The sequence below is a fragment of the Passer montanus genome, unplaced genomic scaffold, assembly GCF_014805655.1.
Source record: "Passer montanus isolate IOZ18808 unplaced genomic scaffold, ASM1480565v1 scaffold11, whole genome shotgun sequence".
Taxonomy (NCBI): Eukaryota; Metazoa; Chordata; class Aves; order Passeriformes; family Passeridae; genus Passer; species Passer montanus.
In genome coordinates, this window is record NW_024357613.1 from 13,202,385 (window position 1) to 13,219,465 (window position 17,081).

At 37.6% G+C, this 17,081-nt stretch overlaps 1 protein-coding gene across 1 annotated transcript in view; it reads left to right on the forward strand.

Moving 5' to 3' along the window:
* The window catches only part of ME1 (malic enzyme 1), a 156,041-nt gene that overhangs the window by 119,147 nt on the left and 19,813 nt on the right, over positions 1–17,081 (forward strand). The window contains exons 7-9 of the mRNA XM_039727504.1: positions 802–911; positions 10,459–10,556; positions 12,351–12,464. Coding sequence (XP_039583438.1) covers positions 802–911; positions 10,459–10,556; positions 12,351–12,464 — 322 coding nt within the window. The remainder of the gene's footprint in view (positions 1–801; positions 912–10,458; positions 10,557–12,350; positions 12,465–17,081) is intronic.

Sequence of the window (17,081 nt, forward strand, 5' to 3'; positions counted from 1 at the left end):
CTGGGCTATATTTACAAGAACATGCAGTGACAGGACAGGGAGGAATGGCCTCAGACTGAAGGTAGGATTAGGTTAGATACTGGGAAGAAATTCTTTACTCTGAGGGTGGTGAGGCATTGGAACAGGTTGCCCAGAGAAGCTGTGGATGCCCTATCCCTGGAATTGTTCAAGGCCAGGTTGGATGAAGGTCTGAGAAACCTGGTCTAGTGAAAGATGTCCCTGCCCATGGCAGGGAATTGGAACAAGATGATCATTAAGGTCCCTCCCAATCCAAATCATTCCACAATCTATAGTGGTAATATTAATTTAATTTAACTTCTTACTAACTTTCATTTTAGGACTAACTTTACTAGCACAGCAGGGCAAATGTTGACTTGTTAGGTATTTACATACAAATCTAGTGCCAGGAGTCTTGAGTTTCCATATTAAAAAAAAAAACAAAAACAAAACAAAAAAAAACAACCACAGAATTACAGTGTGGTCTATGTTGGGAGGGACCTTTTTTTGTTCAGTAGGTAATTGCTCTGTGGAGACTTCTGTTGAGATGTCTGCAGAGGGTGAATGCCTTTTCCACTGATCTTCTATTCAGAACTTAGAACTGAGTAAATACTATTAGTAGTATGATTATGCCTTCTAAATAATCTGTATGAATGTAAAGATAACAAATATAACAGAAACATGTTGAGAGTTGTATGATTCACATTATACTTGCATTCAAAATCTGACTAAAAATGTTACTAGCATTTTAGTGTGTAATTTTGAAACTTTTTAAACATAATGTATAATTTCTTGTTTTTCTAGATATGGCATGAACTGCCTCATTCAGTTTGAGGATTTTGCTAATGCCAATGCATTCCGCCTCCTGAACAAGTACCGTAACAAGTATTGCACTTTCAATGATGACATTCAAGGTAACAACCTCTCCTCTCCTTCTCCCTCTTGTTGTTCCCACAAGCCAGAAAAATAATTTCCAGAGGGGGAAAAAAATCTATCAACTTTCTTGTGATATTTATAGATGTACAGGTCACATGGCCTTGGGTTTCCTCAGCATGAAGTTTTGGTAAGCTGAATTTTTTCTTAAACTTTCACCTCTCATTTATACCTCATACTTTATTTAGATGTTCACTCTTTAGGTTTGGGAGTTTTTTAATAGTTTAGAATGTAAATGGCTCTCCCCATATAAATTACTGACTTCTTTGAGCAAATGTCAAAGCTCAAATCTGGACTGTACTGTCTTGGTTTTTTGTCACTTTAGTGACAACTGCTCCACTGTTCCTCCATGCAACTGGATTGATAAATGTCAAACTGTTTTTCAGTTCTTAAGCTGACAACTCAGTTAAATATTAAATTAATTTTCCTCGCAGTGTCACTCAATTTGAGGCTGAAACCACTTGGCTCTCTTTTTCCCATGTGAATCATTTGTGGCAGCTGGAAAAAGGAAAATATCTAGGGTGGGAAATGTCAATAAGGGGGATTCCCCAGTGCTCAATCTAAACAGGCATCTTGTTCCTCCCTCCTGAGAAGACAGACAAGTAGGGCTGAAGTGGTGTGTGCTACTACTCAGCCTTATATCTGGTCAGAAAAAGAGCACGGGAAAATAACTTTCTCTAGGGCAGTGACTTCCATCCTTGAGAGGAGTTTGATGCTTGAAGATGCTTGAAGTCAAATGAGCTGCTGGAGAAAGGTATCCAGAAAGGGCCCTGGGTATCCAGCTGCCTCTTATCCCTCATGTTTCCTTGGGTATATGAAGGTCTCAGCAGTGACACGTCAAAATGAAAGTTAACCTGTCTTAATTTCTCATGGTTTTCAGTGACACTTTAAGCCAACTATTAGGAGCTGGAGCTTTCCGGAAGTCTTTATTGAGTCATGCTTGGGACCTAGGTCATATATCAGTGACTCAGTGCATGGCAGTGGATTCAAACAGTTCTTGTCTTTCTGGTGTTAGGGATTTGACTATCCACACGAACCTTGTTCCTGTTGTAAGCCTGGTTGAGTTCTACTTCTTCATCTGAAACAGATTATGGAGGACAACCTCCCAGATGGGAAATAAACTAATTACAGAATGTAATTTCCTTTTGTAAGAAGCATAGTGCTTCCCACCCCAAAGGGTCTGAGTGTAGCCATGGCTACAGCACATTATAGCAGGCCAAACAGCATCTGGAATTCTCCCTGGTTGTTTAGAGGCCTGGTTCCCACAGGGAATTCCCTTTCCTTACAGGATGGAGGTTCTTAAACCAAATCAGAAAGAGACTCAAATAGAATGTGGTTTCAGAGGGATGGGAGTTTTTCAGCAAACGTGGACCAACTATGGGTAAAACTTACTTGACAAGGTCTTTTGTGTGTGTCTGCATTTTCAAACCACTTCACTCTCTCTCCTACGCCTTGGAAGCCTTGGAAGGAAGTGTCTTGATGTATAGAAGTGTCGGAAGGTGTCCCTTTGGCTTTTGTCTCAGCTGTTGTAGCAGCTATCAGCCTTCCTCAGAAGTACTGCCATGTGCAGTCTTTTAATTTATTAATTTTCTGCAACCTAATTTGTGCTTATGAGGCCTTTGATATTTTCACAAACAATGCCTGTGACTTTTGGGTGACCTCCATCCTTGATATTTGTGTCGTTTCTAAGAGGTGAAAGTGGTTGCATTTATTTCTGGTCTCTGTCGTTTGTCATCATATCCCTGTAGTTACATTCAGTAACTTTGTTTTTCATAGCATGTCATCTTCTCCTGTAATGTGGAAGTAGAATAACAGCCCATTGATCTTTCATCACTCTTCTTCTTCCAGCTTTATAAACCCTAAGGATCTTTCACCTAGCAGCTATAATGAGAATGGATGGTGCTAACTTGTTTATCAATCCTTTGAGATTTTCAGATTATAAATAGCATGACTTTTTCCCGGCTACTTCAAAGAGTGGCTTTCTCTGTATGCAAGCTGTATTTTCTATAACAGTAAAGCTGACAAGTTGTGCCAGTCCAATAAAAGCAAAGAAATATAACACTGCCTCTAATTTGCTGTCACCTTCTGAAGATAGTGCTTACATGGTATTTTAAACACAGTTTCTCCTAGTACTAATATTTTTCAAGAGAAAGCTACTTTAAGATCAAAAGAAACATTTAATATCTTTCATAGAAAGACTTGAGGATTTCTCTCTAAGATATTCAGAGAAAGGATCCCTATATATCTTAGTGATGCAATGAGGACCTTTCAGTATTTCAAGTCTAAAAAATACCCTAATATATGATCCTGATTTCTGACAGAGACTGAAATAGATAAAGAAAACATGGTAAGCTCCAAGTAGTGACCTGGACAAATGCAGTCACCCTCTCTTAGCTCACAGCTATTTACAGGGGGTCAGCCTGCCCCTTACTGACGATTGCAGAACATTCGGAAAAGTCTGCCAAAACACTGGTCACAGAAAACCACTAAAGACTGACCATTAAGGATCACCTATAGATATATTTAAGAATTTCTGGAAACAGTCTCAATCCCTGCTACAGTACGGTCATATCCTTTACTCTGGAGAAAGCACTGTAACTTTTTCTGCATTACCTCTCTGTACACAAGGAATTGAGAACAAAGGTGAACAGGATTCTGACCAAATGGTATAAATCTATATTGGAATAATAAAATTCTTTAGCATTTTAGAAACCATCTTTGGTTTTGGATAGGTGGTGAATTTCTTCCCTCTGAAATTATAATATTTTCTCCATATTTGTATTTTCAAAATATCTTCTTACAAACACAATAGCAATGTTTCCTTAGGGAGAAAATATTCACATTTTCCCTTGGATTGCTATCTGTTTTTTTTCTAACCACAAATCAGCTTGATGCTTTTCTTTCCTCTCTCTCTGAAATACTGAGACAGATTATTGGAAATGAAAATTAGAGAAAGCTTTTAGTTTAAAACAAATACTTTTATCTGGATTTAGCTATTAGAGAACCTTTTCCAAAACTGAGAGGGGTTTGATCATAATTTCCCATATGGGAGAAATATAAATTAATTTTGTAATGTCAAACTTCACAACATTTAGAATTAGGTCAGATTGCTAGCTTTGCTCATCTCCAATATATTTAGGAAGGAGGTGTCGTAAGGAAAGGGTGGAATTTTCTAAAAGATATGATATGTGATTTTTTTTTTCTTTCCAACCCCTGCCTGGGAATGGACCCATGGGGCCTGTGTTACCAAACAAAGCTGTTTCTTGGGCTGAGAGATGTTCTCTGTGTGACCGCCCTCAAAGGAAGCAGGCTTGGGATTCACAGTTTAAAAATTTCCTTCAAGAAACAAACCAGTTCCCTTGCCTGCTGCAGGGAGGTTGAACAAGTCTCTTAAGATCTGCTAAAACCAGTCCTAAGTACAAGGCAGTGCAGAAATCCTGCTTGTGGGTGGGATTGGCTTGGGCCACACCTTCCTGCCTCTCCCAGACCCAGGGTGCCACAGTGCTCCCTTTCCACACCCATGTTGACTTTGGTGAGGCTGTTCAAGGAGTTTTTGCTACTTGGGCACAATCAGTGGCTTAAGGCACGTTTGCATGTCTTAAGAGACATGCATTTCTTCTGTGGGTCTTTTGGTGCTTATCACGTGGTCTCTGGTTGCAGTCACTGCTGACATGTATACAGTTCAAATAGTGGCATAAATTTCTCTAGCCTTGCTGCCTCTATGTTGGTCAATTATTTCAATTATTAAAATTGGCTTGATCTTTTCCCCCCCCCTTCTGTACTTAAAAATTGTCTCGAATGACAATGACAAACTTCTGTAGTATGAAACATTCTACATAAAATAAGTGTTTCTGTGCTCTGTAATACTGGAGTTACAGTTCTTGTAGCTTCACTGTGCCCACAACTGTGTAGTGCTTTCCCCCACAATGGACACAGGGCCTGTATTTTATGCCAATAAAAATACTTACACAGAGAGATTGCTCTGGATTGGCATTAACTTCAGTATCTGTCATGACCTTAGATGTCATTTGTTTTGAACAGCTGTGTTGTTTGTTTGCATCAACATATTATGAAAAGAAAGAGAAATAAAGTAAAAAATGGAGACCACATATAACTAATATAATTATTTCATTTTACATTTTGATTTTATTTAAAATATATGTTGTGTTCAGCAGACTGCCATTTGAATAAGTAGGAAAATTATACCTGGAGGTTATGTTGTGACCAATTCAATGTTAAGTTAGTGCCATTCTCAGAAATCAGAATTTTTGTGTTGCAAACATCCTTTTTAAGATTCAATTCTTTTAACATTAATATAAAAATTTATATATTTGGTACCAGGAAATTTCAGTTCTTCAAATCAAATTGTAGAGAAGATTTTGGATTTGTTGTTACAGCTGTGATGGGCATAGGTCTTCAGTTTTCTCTCTGACCAGGATTTTGAAATGGGTGGAATGACATATAATAGCTCAGATATTTATATCATATATCTCAACTTCTGATAAAATATGAAAACTATAGAAAACTTCTTTCATAGACAGGTGCTTTACTTTCAGAGACATTGACTTTCAAGTGAAACATGTGACTTCTATTATGCTGTGTATTGAAAAATATGAATTTTACTTTTACCATTTCTTAATCTTTTAGTCCAGAATGAATACTCAGGTTTTTGGATGTGCTGCAGAAAGTTCTACCCTCTTGTTTGCTAGTTTTTTAAAACTAGATAGGTAAAATTACATAAAGGAACTACTAACACTTGATTACAAGTTTTACTTTTTGAAACTTTAAATAATGGACAAAGGCTTCAGTGCAATAAACCCTTTCTCACTAATTTAAATTAAATTACATCCAATATAAATTAAGTTCTTACACCTCACATTTTGGGGCTTTCTTACCCATTTCTTTTGTTCAATTATATCTGCTGAAAAAGTAGTCTGTGCTCCTAAGCATTTATAGTATCTCAACCCCAAAAGGCTGTGGATTTCCTTTAACATATTCATGCTCAGTTGTGCAGTTTACTGTAACAAGGCTAAAGAAGCTTGCACAGAAAATGAAGACTTGGTATAGAATAGTGTACCTTGATATTTCACATCTATTGTGTTTATACAAGACATGACTTACCTTCCTAGAAAACTGTAATGAAATGTTTGCTGTTGCAGCAGTTGACACTGCTTTAGAAAAATATCCTTTGTTAAATTTGCTTTGATTAATCTTCTAGAAATCTGTGGAGACTAGAACGGGTTTTCAAAATAATGTCCTTGAACAATGTCTATCTTATCCTGCACACAAGAGATTTAACCTGTGCTCTGGCCAAGCCAAGATTCTCCCCTTCCTACATCGATGACAGTCAGAAAAGTGACAAAATTCTGTTTGTGCCTCGTGATGTCCACAAAAAGTGGTTTGCATCTGCCTTGGTGGATGGATGTGAATTGCATTTTGATTCGTTTCAAAACTCGAGCCAGAATTCAGGGTGAAATGTAAGGTCATGGCGTTAGTCAGAGCAGTTCCGGTTAAACAGATCTGCTATTCAGGCTGCCGGTGCCCCCCTCAGTGGGAAGGAATAAGGGAAGCTGCTGACGAGGAGTGATGACAGCCACTGCCAGCAGCAGTGATAGTGGGTTCAGTAATCTAATAAACTGGGTTATTATTCCTTTCAGAGTCAAAAGGCTGAATAAAATTGCTGTGGAATACTTCTAAACACCCTTTTTAGAGCAATTCTGTGCAAATGGTGATTTGAGAGAAATGTCATATTTTAAGCCTTTATCTATTGCTGTTGTAAACTTTGTTCTGAATCACCCGCATGATGAGCATACAGGTAACAGTAGCTCACATCCTATGCAAATATTCAGTGCAAAATGTATTGACATTCAGTGCAGGATTTTATTTATGTTTCATATATCTTCTATTTTTCCTTAAAGCGGAAGATCATATACTGACAAAGTTTGTAAAAATATCCCAACTGGTAATACTTAATGACAGTCCATTTTTCTGCCTTACAAACTTAGCAACAGTACATCAGCCATGATGATAAGTGGTATCCCAGCATTCTCATTTGTAATAAATCTCTGGTGTTTCATTTTGACTCTGTCACCACAAAGCAGCTTGAAGAGCAGCTTTCATGGCCCTCTGAGAACTCCTCTGATGGGGGCAGGGTGCTGTGGTGACCACAGCTTCAAGGAAAACACAGATCTTGCAGTGCTCCAGCTCAGCTTTCCTTTTCAGGAGACCAGATTGATCGTCCTAGGAATAAGCTGCATTATGGTTATGTAGGTTTCCTCCTCCCCTGCAAGCACAGCTGTGTAATATAAAATACAAGAAAGAATTTGGCATCCAAAGAAACCATGAGATTTTTTTTCTTCCTGGTTATGAGGATTGTTTGGTAGAGTACCAAGGGAAACTGAGAGCACACTCTGACTTCTCTTTTTTGCCATTTTTGGTCTTTGCCAGCTTGGCACTTGCCAGAGGAAGACTTAATTTCATCTGGGAAAGAAACAAGCTAGTTCTTGGAGACTGTGAGATGGAAGTGTCTCAGCCTGATGGTTATTGTTCCCAAAGCCATGCCTCAGAGGAACCATTTTTAAGATTTTTTTATTTAGAAATCAGGAACAGAACAAGTAATAAAAATTACTAAAGAAGTAAAAAATGCCAATGGTCTAATCATTAAGTGGGCTGAGAACAAGATGTCCTGTATTTCTGATGATTGAAGTGAAAAGTCGTGATCAAAAGCACGTAACAAACAGCATTCTGAAGACACATGTTTTTTAACTCATTAAGTGGATTTACTTCAAAAAGTGACTTTTTAACTTTAAAATGTGTTCTTAAATTTTATTAAGCATTACCTTTTATTTTTGAAAAAGTAACCATTCTTGAAACTCAGATGATCCTACCTACAAACCACAGATTCAAACCCAGCCTTCAACACCCAAATGATGTCATTGAATAAAAGGTTTACCCAGTACCAGGCTTCTTAATACTTCTGTTCTTTCAGGTCCTGTAGTTTCAGCTCCATATAAATCTATGGTCTGTGTGCCTGAGTATGAATGCCTGTTTTGAGCATCTCACAGAGTTTAATGTGAGGATTACTGCTTTCTCAGCTTTAAAATTCACCTTGTTTCTGTCACATTCACATTCTCTGAAAAATCCTTTTGCCAGGATTTTTCTCCTGGGAAGCCTCCGAAAAAAAGGAAATCAATTATTATCTCATTTGCTTCTCCTCTGTTTTGCTCCTTTGGAATGTGGTTGGAGATTGTTTACCCACAGGTGATTGTTTCACTGGGTTCTGGTGTGAGTTGTTTTGTCTCATTGGCCAATCAGTGCCAAGCTGTGTCAGGATTCTGGAAAGAGTCACGAGTTTTCATTATTATCTTTTTAGCATTGTGTAAGTACCTTTTCTGTATTCTTTAGTAGAATATAGTTTAGTATTCTTTAGCTGAATATAGTATCAAAATAATAAATTAGCCTTCTGAGAACATGGAGTCAGATTCATCATTCCTTCCTTCGTCAGGGCACCCCGCAAATACAATGTGTTTCTGAGAAAATAGACTTGTGAATAGCAAATATAGAGGAGCTGCATGTTGATTCTGGGCCAAGTGCTTTTTGTTGTGTTGGTCTTTCACACTTTTTATGAAGGAAAAATCAGTAGCAATGTGAATTCTCCCCTCAACTGTGTGGCTTGTAGGCAATTGCAGTTAGAGCAGTGGTGATCAGGAACAGACTTCTAGGAGCCAGCAGATCTCCTTGCAAGTTCTTGCAGGCTTCTCAAAATAATTCATGGCCTCATCTTTGGTTTCCTTGAGTCAGTGACAGCTGCTGCCCAGAGAGGGAAGAATTAATTTCTTATTCCTGGAACTGGACATTGCAGGGCCTGTGTTCATCTCCCTGTGGTCCAGCTCTCTCTGAATCAGATAGGCATTATAAATCTTCAAAGACTGTTGAAACCCATGTTTTGACTTTCAGTACCTAATTGTTAGTGTCTGGACAGCTTTTTCAGTCCTAGAGAAATCAGTGCTGTCTGCAGTTGGTTCTTCAGAATCTCCACTAAACCCACAACTTTGCTGGAGGTATAATCTACCTCAATACTACATTCCTGTCCATGGGATGTCTTTATGGGATCCAAGTTCATTGCAGAATTCGAATTTAATTTTTTTATGGGCTCAGCTTATGCTTTAGTGATGATAATAATTTGTGAAAAATACAAACTTGTTGCATGAAGTCACAAACACATGAAGGAGTCTTCCCCATCCAGTAGGCTTTGTTGGGGAGGAGTCACCTTCAGTCTTTGGGCCAGAAGAGCCAGATGTGAGGTCCTGGTGACCAAATACCACTTCCTTGAGCACAACAGAGGCTGACAACTTGACTCAGCAGTGCTGACAATTCACCTGCAGTGCAGTGTATCAATTTGGGTGCAGCAGTTCAAGTTAAGAAAACTTAACTTTCTGAAAGAGTGGGAGAATTGGTATTGTTCCAGATAAGAAAAGCTGATTGGAACATCATTAGTCTTCAAATGTAGTACATTGCTTTTTTTGCAAAATAACAGGCTTTCCAGTAGTAGATAAGAGGCTGAAAATAAATAGAAGAAAAAGAAGAAAAGAAATGTTTAGATTTGAAATTTTCAACCTAGAGTACAGTTAATACAGCACTGGAATAGCTTGCTGAGGAGATATAAGAGTATTTGAAAGAAGCCCTTAAGGACAAGTTAGACAAAGATATGTTGGCAATCACAGAGGTTAGATTTATTCTGCCACTGTGAACAAGTTTGAGTTAGATGCCTGCTTGAATTCTTTTTTTGCTCTACTTTTTATTCATAGCTGATTCTCACAATGAGGACCAAAATTTCTCCATGCAAAGACACACACGTGTCTTGTTTTCTGGGGTTCTGATTTGGAGAAGAAAGACCTCCCCAGGCTAAATCATGCAACTAAATGTTAGCCTTTTTCCCTGTGTGGCATAGCTCAAAGATAGATTTAAAAGGTACCTCCAATGTTTTAGAACATAGTAAACTGAAACTCCTTTCACAGTGGGCTGAAGTCTTAAATAAGCTGGCCTTATTCTTTCAGCTGGGTTACCTTCTTTGTAAGTGTTCAGTTTGATATTCTATTCTGACAACCTCCCCATGAGAAATGAAGTTTTATTTTAGTCTTGTATTTTACTGTACTTGAAGTATATCTATTTGAAGAATGAAACCAGTAACTTAATTTTCAGTATCTGAATTTCTTCAAAATATTTCTCTCTGGACTCACATACCCTTCGTTCTAAAAATGGTCATAACTAGAATATTTTACAAGAGTTTGAATGGCCTAGCCATTATACCCATCCATGGAATCAATCTATTTTATTTAATGTTACTCTGATGATATTCTCACTTACATTTAACTTTTGTAAGAATGAAGTAGAGCAAACTGTAACTTCACTATTTGTTGCTACACTCAGTACTTGTATCTTTTAGCCAAAAGATACTTAAAATGTAAAGTTTTGTAATTGTTTCAAGAATAACCAGGTATATTCTCTTTTTTTAATTTCTTTTTTCAGGAACTGCATCTGTTGCTGTTGCTGGTCTTCTTGCAGCTCTGCGTATCACCAAGAACAAATTGTCAGATCACACAGTGTTGTTCCAGGGAGCTGGAGAGGTAGGTATTTTTATACATTGGGGAAATTGTACTATGATGAGTTTTATTAATATTTACTTGAGCTACATGTGTCCAGTAAACAAGACGGTTAAATGAGTAGAATAATTACTAACACCTGCTGAAAGTTGTTTTTTAGTTCAAATGTAAATTTACAGAAAAAGCTCTGATCATCTGGTGAAGCCTTCTGTTTTTCATAAGACATTATTTGGAGATCTGCTATCTTTTTTGAACTTCAAGTTTTAGCTTTTCCACTGTAAATTATTGAACTGCTCTTGATATAACCAAGCAAAACATTTTCTGAAAGATGAGGAAATACAGTGGAGAAAGTAAATATTACATACTTACCTGAGTCAGTGTAATTTAGTAAGAAGTGCCCCTTTGATTTTTTTTTTTTGCATTGAATATAGTTTTTCAGTATTCTGCTTATTAAGGTCAACCATTTCTGAAGATCTTTATGCACACAATTTTTTCATACTAATTTTTGAGTATTAATTTCTAAGCCTACACAAGTGCAGTCTGTACTTATCTGTAGTGTGGCTTGTCATCTCTTGTATGAAGCCTACAAACCCATGCTGGCTTCTTTAATCTCATGAAATATTTGGTGCTATGTCTGCAGTTTTCAAAATGGATTGTATCCATATCTGCCATGTCATCACCTTACTGTATCAAGACTATCCATGTTTCTGGATTTCCTTCCCATGGTTTTCTTCCATGTTCAACAGGCAGATGAATTTATAGTCTAATATTTATTTTTTTGTCAATAGTTTTAGTGTGACTGTTGCTGCAAAGAGGTAATGGTAGTTATCATCCCTGCAGCAGGAGCTGTTTTTTAATAAAACTACTTATTTCTTAACAAAAAAAGGAAAACCTCACTTGGTTCTCAGTGAAAATCAGTGATAAAGAACAAGAAACAGAACCAACACCAAAAAATACATGTACAGGTCTGTAATCAGAAATATTCAGCAGCTTGTTGGCTTGTTCTGTTGCCTGATTTTCAATCTGTACCTGTATGGCATTTAATCTGTTGGATGAAATGTTATAAAATCCAGTAAGAATGAAAAACATTTCAGCAAAAGATTGATACATGAGTTTTTCTTTCCCCTGCTTTGACTGGGAGCACAGCCAAGTCTTGAGTTACAAAACACATGAATAGTAGGTAAAAGGAGGCTTACCTTTCTGATGGACATCTTAGAAAAAGATAAGAGCAAAAGCTCTTGTGTTTTACTTTCTGGCACACAGACTGCTATTTCCTTTCGTTTAAATTACAAAAATTTCAAAGAAGAAAAAACATTTCATGTATTGTGAGATGAATATCATGGACTGATAGAATGGTTTGGATTGGAAGGGGCCTTAAAGACCATCTAGTTTGACCCCTGCTGTCATGGGCAGGGAACCTTCCACTAGACCAGGTTGCTGAGAGCCCCATCCAACCTGGCACACTTCCAGGGCTGGAACTGTCATTATGTGGAATCAGTGTTAGTTCTAGCATTTTTTAGTTTCCAGCCTCAACATTTATTGTGCTCTCCACACTCTAAGAGCCATCTGAAGATTTATCTACACTACGATTTATCTGTATGATTTAAGATTTATCTATGCTCTTCTTCTGCGTTATGGTTTCTAATTACCAAATCATAGCTACAGTTAATTAAGTTTATTTTATTAAAAAATAATGATTCCATATTATTGTTTATTAAAATTATAAAACTTATCTAAAATAGTAGGAAATTAAACACGTGAGCAGGGGATTTCTTTAATTTCTTGTTTTGTACTCTACTTTTCTTCTTTTTCCTTCAGGCTGCATTGGGGATAGCAAACCTCATTCTTATGGCTATGGAAAAAGAAGGGCTATCCAAAGATGCAGCTACCAAAAGAATTTGGTTGGTTGACTCGAAGGGATTAGTTGTAAAGGTAATACAATTTTGTCATTACTTTAAATATCATGATACTTACTTGCATTCTGTAGATAAAGACAAGAACATATTCTTTGTGAAAGTGACTGCAACAATATCTCTCTTGGCATAGCAAGTTGTTTTTCTTTTCTAAAGTTTATTAAATTAATGACAGACTGCCATGTTACTTGGTGGGGGGGATGATTATGCTTGGCGTTCCTGTTCTGTTTCTCTTAGGGATGAGCACAAAATGAAAAAAAATTTCAGCAGTTCATTAAAAGACGTGTAAGAAAAGAAATGTTCAACTTTGGGGTTTAATATTTCCCATCTAAATGCGACTATTATTTGTTAGCACAGTCTTGGACAAAGATGTATAGGCACATTACTAGGATAGCAGGCAAGTCATCCTTCTGCAAGAACTGAGATGCATTGCAGCAAAAAGCTTCTCTGCCCAGTGATACAGCTCATGTTGCAGATGTTGTGGTCTGCAGTGCTATCAACACTGGTCAGAATTTGAAGCTGCTGAGAGACTTCATCAGTCACCCTTACCTCATTCCTTCCATGTGCCAAAATAAAGAAACATATTAATTCCATGTGCCAGAATAAAGAAACTGGTGTGCTTTAAAAGGTGGTTATGTATTTAGTAGTTTGTGAGCTACTTAAAGGAAATAGATGAGAGGCCAGTTGCCTTTGCTTTTTCACCTTGATGGTCAGTTTGCAGTGTTTGTGTCATCCTTGTTGGTACCACACTTCACAGTGTTCTTTGGCTGTCTGACATTAAAGGGCTTTTGTGGTTCACACATCTGTGCATCAGGAGGATGCATTCTTCAGGCAGTGTCTCTGGCTTATTGAACAGCATCACAGCACCTTTCATTCATACTGTTAAAGGGAAAATAGTACAATCAGAGACATTGAGATGGGAAAATATTACCAAGGTCATCTTGGTCATCCCTTGCAAGAAGGCAGAAAAGTAACCTGATCAGGTACAGAAGAATGCAGGTATCTAGGACACAGATTTATTTTTTTTTCCCCCTCTGGTGCTTTTGTTGTTTGTTCAATGCATATTTTTAATCCTTTTGGTTTTCATCTAATAATTTTTAAGTGATTTTGCATCCAAACATAAATGACTGAAGGCCTGTGTATTGTCTGTGCCTGCAGAAACCTCGAGGCTGCCTAAGAGTCATTGAGTTGCGCCATTTCTTTCACCAGAGAAACTGGGCATATCAAATTATACTATTGAACTAAAATCACCTCCTGGTAATTAAGGAAACAAACTAACAGGGGCAGAAGTGTAGGAACTTCACAGCCCTGAAGCAGTAAAAGAGGTCTCTGCTGCATATCCGTCCAGCCGGGGTGGTTAACCAGCCTTTCTCTTTCTTCTCACTCTCTGGTTTCTTATCCCAGTCTCTTCACACCTCTCACTGCTAATTTGCCAGTCAGCTGAGAATCTGGGCTGTTGCTCTTGGTAAGCAGAGCCTCATTCCTTTCATAGGTTCTAAATTTTTAGTGACTCGGTGACTGCATTCTTTCCTCACCACCTTTGAGCTTCTGCGCTCTCAAGCAGTGCCAAAACCAATCAGTGTCTCCCACAGCCTCGATGTTCCTTTCCTCTGCTTATTCTTCTTGGTGGAGCTTTAATTTGGGTTTTGTCCAAAAAGCAGTCCACTGAATTTCATGTCCTGCCTGGAGTGTATTTGTGAGCTGTTTGTGATCGCCAGACATAACAGCTGTCTGAGGTAGATTAGGGCTGAATTTGTGGCCAGATGTTGATGCAAGCAGCAGGAACCAACGGTGCATATTTCAGGTCATTGCTTGTGTTCCTGGAAGACCTGGCAGCACCAGTTTTCCCATCTGGCTGTCCTGAGGGGCTGGAGAATGGGTGCGTGCTTGCTGCTGTGCTGTGTTTGAGGGACATCTGTCAATGCAAGGCCTGGGCTGACATAAGGAAATGTGTCCTTGGTCTAGGGCTCTGCAAGTCCTCTCTTGGCTTTCTTCTGCAGCAAAATGTTCCCCCACTGAAAAGTTAAAAAAAAAGGGCAAAACACCCTCCCTCCAAAGAAAGAAAATACAATGTAAGCCTCAAGAGGCTTGAGATTTAACTGCTGGGAAGTTATGTATACAGTGAGTAAATAATTAAACTATTCCTGGTTCCTTTTTCTGGCCTGATAGAGAATGCTGTGATTTAGGTCCATTTAGGAAATTATTTTGGCTTTAGCTGATTGCAGAAAAGTGCTGCAAGGCTTGAAGAACTTTCCAAACTCATTGATGAGATAAGAGAAATAAAATGAGAAAGATTTCTGAGAACAAAATCAGATCTCTATTATTACAAACCCTTTCATTATTACAATGGTAAGAATTACCAAAATCAGAGCCTAGATCACCAGTTTATCAAATTTTGCATAAACTACACTGACACTTATTTCTTACTACTAAGGACATGTATCAATGGAAACCTGATAATAAGAGTCTCTTAAAATTTCCCTCACCAAAACCTGCTTGATCAAAAGAATTTTATGTGAAGCAGGGAGACCTTTTCAGTACTAGAGATATTCTGATCAGTTGCTTTAGCAGTATGAGGAATAACAGAATTGCTGAAGACTCAGCAGTTACTTTGTCCAACTAAACTAATTTTTACATCATTTATATTCTGTGCTGTCCTTTGATCATTAATTTTGCAATGTGTTATTATAGATTTAAATATTGTTTCTCCTTTCATCTACCTTCTGTAGAATTTCAACCAGTTCTAAGAAAAATAACCTGGGAACTGTTGTTGACCTGGCTGCAGTTTCCACCTTTTTCTTATTCCCCCACCCTCAAAAGCTGCCACGAAGTCACTTATCAGGCTTTTGTTGCTGAATTTTTCCTTTGTGGCTTTTTAATTTTAGTTCAAGTGCAGCTGTGTTTTCATTCTCATGTTAATTTTATTTTCCCCCCATGGGAACCATCTGTTTTCATTAAACCAAGCCTGATGACCAACTTTTCTGCTATGTTGTGGTAAAAGAGCTGGTGATGGAGCTGTGTTTGTTATACTGTCCATAGTTTTGTTCTATAATCCCTTCTAGAGAATTTACAGTGTTGTAGATACTGGTTTGGGGTCGTTGTTTGGTCTTTTAAAGTTTGTTCAGAATGCTTTCACCTTTTGAAACTGCTTTCCAAAGGTGGGTAAGGAAGTTTTGCATATCATATACTTAAAACTGTGTAAATTTCTGAAACTTAGAGTCTTAAGTATCCCAGTGCATTCAAGTAGAAATTTTAATGCTTAATGAAAAGACACTTTAAAGTTGGTTTTGCACTCTAGTGTACTTGAAGATTATACATAATCAGTTGGGGCTCACGTTTAGTTCTGAATTTCTAAATTATCACACAATCACAGTCTGTCTGAATATATAAGGGTTCTGTATAAAGACATTGGTGGGTAATGTCTCCCACATTCCATTCCCCTATTCTCAGTGTTCCCATATTTTTTTCTGTTAATCCCACAGATTACAAAAGTGTGTGATGTGTGGTGAACACGTTTTGTGTCTTCTTTAAAGCTGCCATAGTGTCATGTTTAGCTGTATTAGTAGCCAAGTCTTAGTCCATGAACTTTAAAGACAGTAAATTCTTTTGTGTCAACTAGTTGAGAAGAGGCAGAACGTGAGAATATTGGGATATTTATAATGTTCACCATTGTCTGAGCATTTCAGTAATGTGCTGCAAAGGCTTTTAATGCTTTTTGGTTTAGTTTGGTTTGGTTTGGTTTGTTTTTAAGGCAATAACCAAGAACAGGGTAGGGTGATAGGCAAGAGGATTCTTGAAACTTCCTAGGAATATCATACAGTTAATAAGGCATTTTTAATATTTAAATAGACTTAGTAGAAACTTCCCCCACCCCCCGCCAAGGATGGCTGCTCCTGTGCTGAGGATGGACAGGGAATATTCCTGGGCTGCCAAACATGCTTCTCTTGCAGTGAAGTTTTTCTATAATTTGCAAGGCATTTTTGTGCACAACATAATCTTTAGTGCACAAAAGTTGTTCCTTTGCAGAGGGATGAATGTCATCCTTAATTTTAAAGAGTAAGTCACCATGGAGAAATGTTTCTTTTTACAGTTTTGTACTCTATTCTTTCTAGTTCAGCACGGTAATACTTGTGTCTAGTCGAGTGATATGTATTCTAAATATCTTAAACCCTGTATGACAAGCACAAGAATATTCACTGAGGTCTGATGGCTGAAGGCCTAAAATATTGATCTTCTAGTATCAGAGGAAGACTGAAATAGATCTCAAAAAATTAACAATTTCTGTGGTCCTGATTAATTATAATGGAGGTAACCAGTTAAATCTGTAGATAATCACATAAAAGTATTTCATTTTTCATCCTCTGTCCCCCATTTCATTATCCCTGGCAATTTTATTTGCAGAATATTCTCACTACTAATTAACTGTCATTGGATATAACCCTGATTAAAGTTCATGGCTTGGTCAAAACTGAATAAATACATGGTTCAGTCTTTGCTTAGAGAATGATGGAAGAGAAAGGGGGACATTTGGAATGATACCAGAATTTCAGTGCCAGACTCATATAACAAGTAAAAGAATTTTCAGAGCTCACAATGAAATATCATAATATTGAACTGAATCCCATCCAGACTGTCT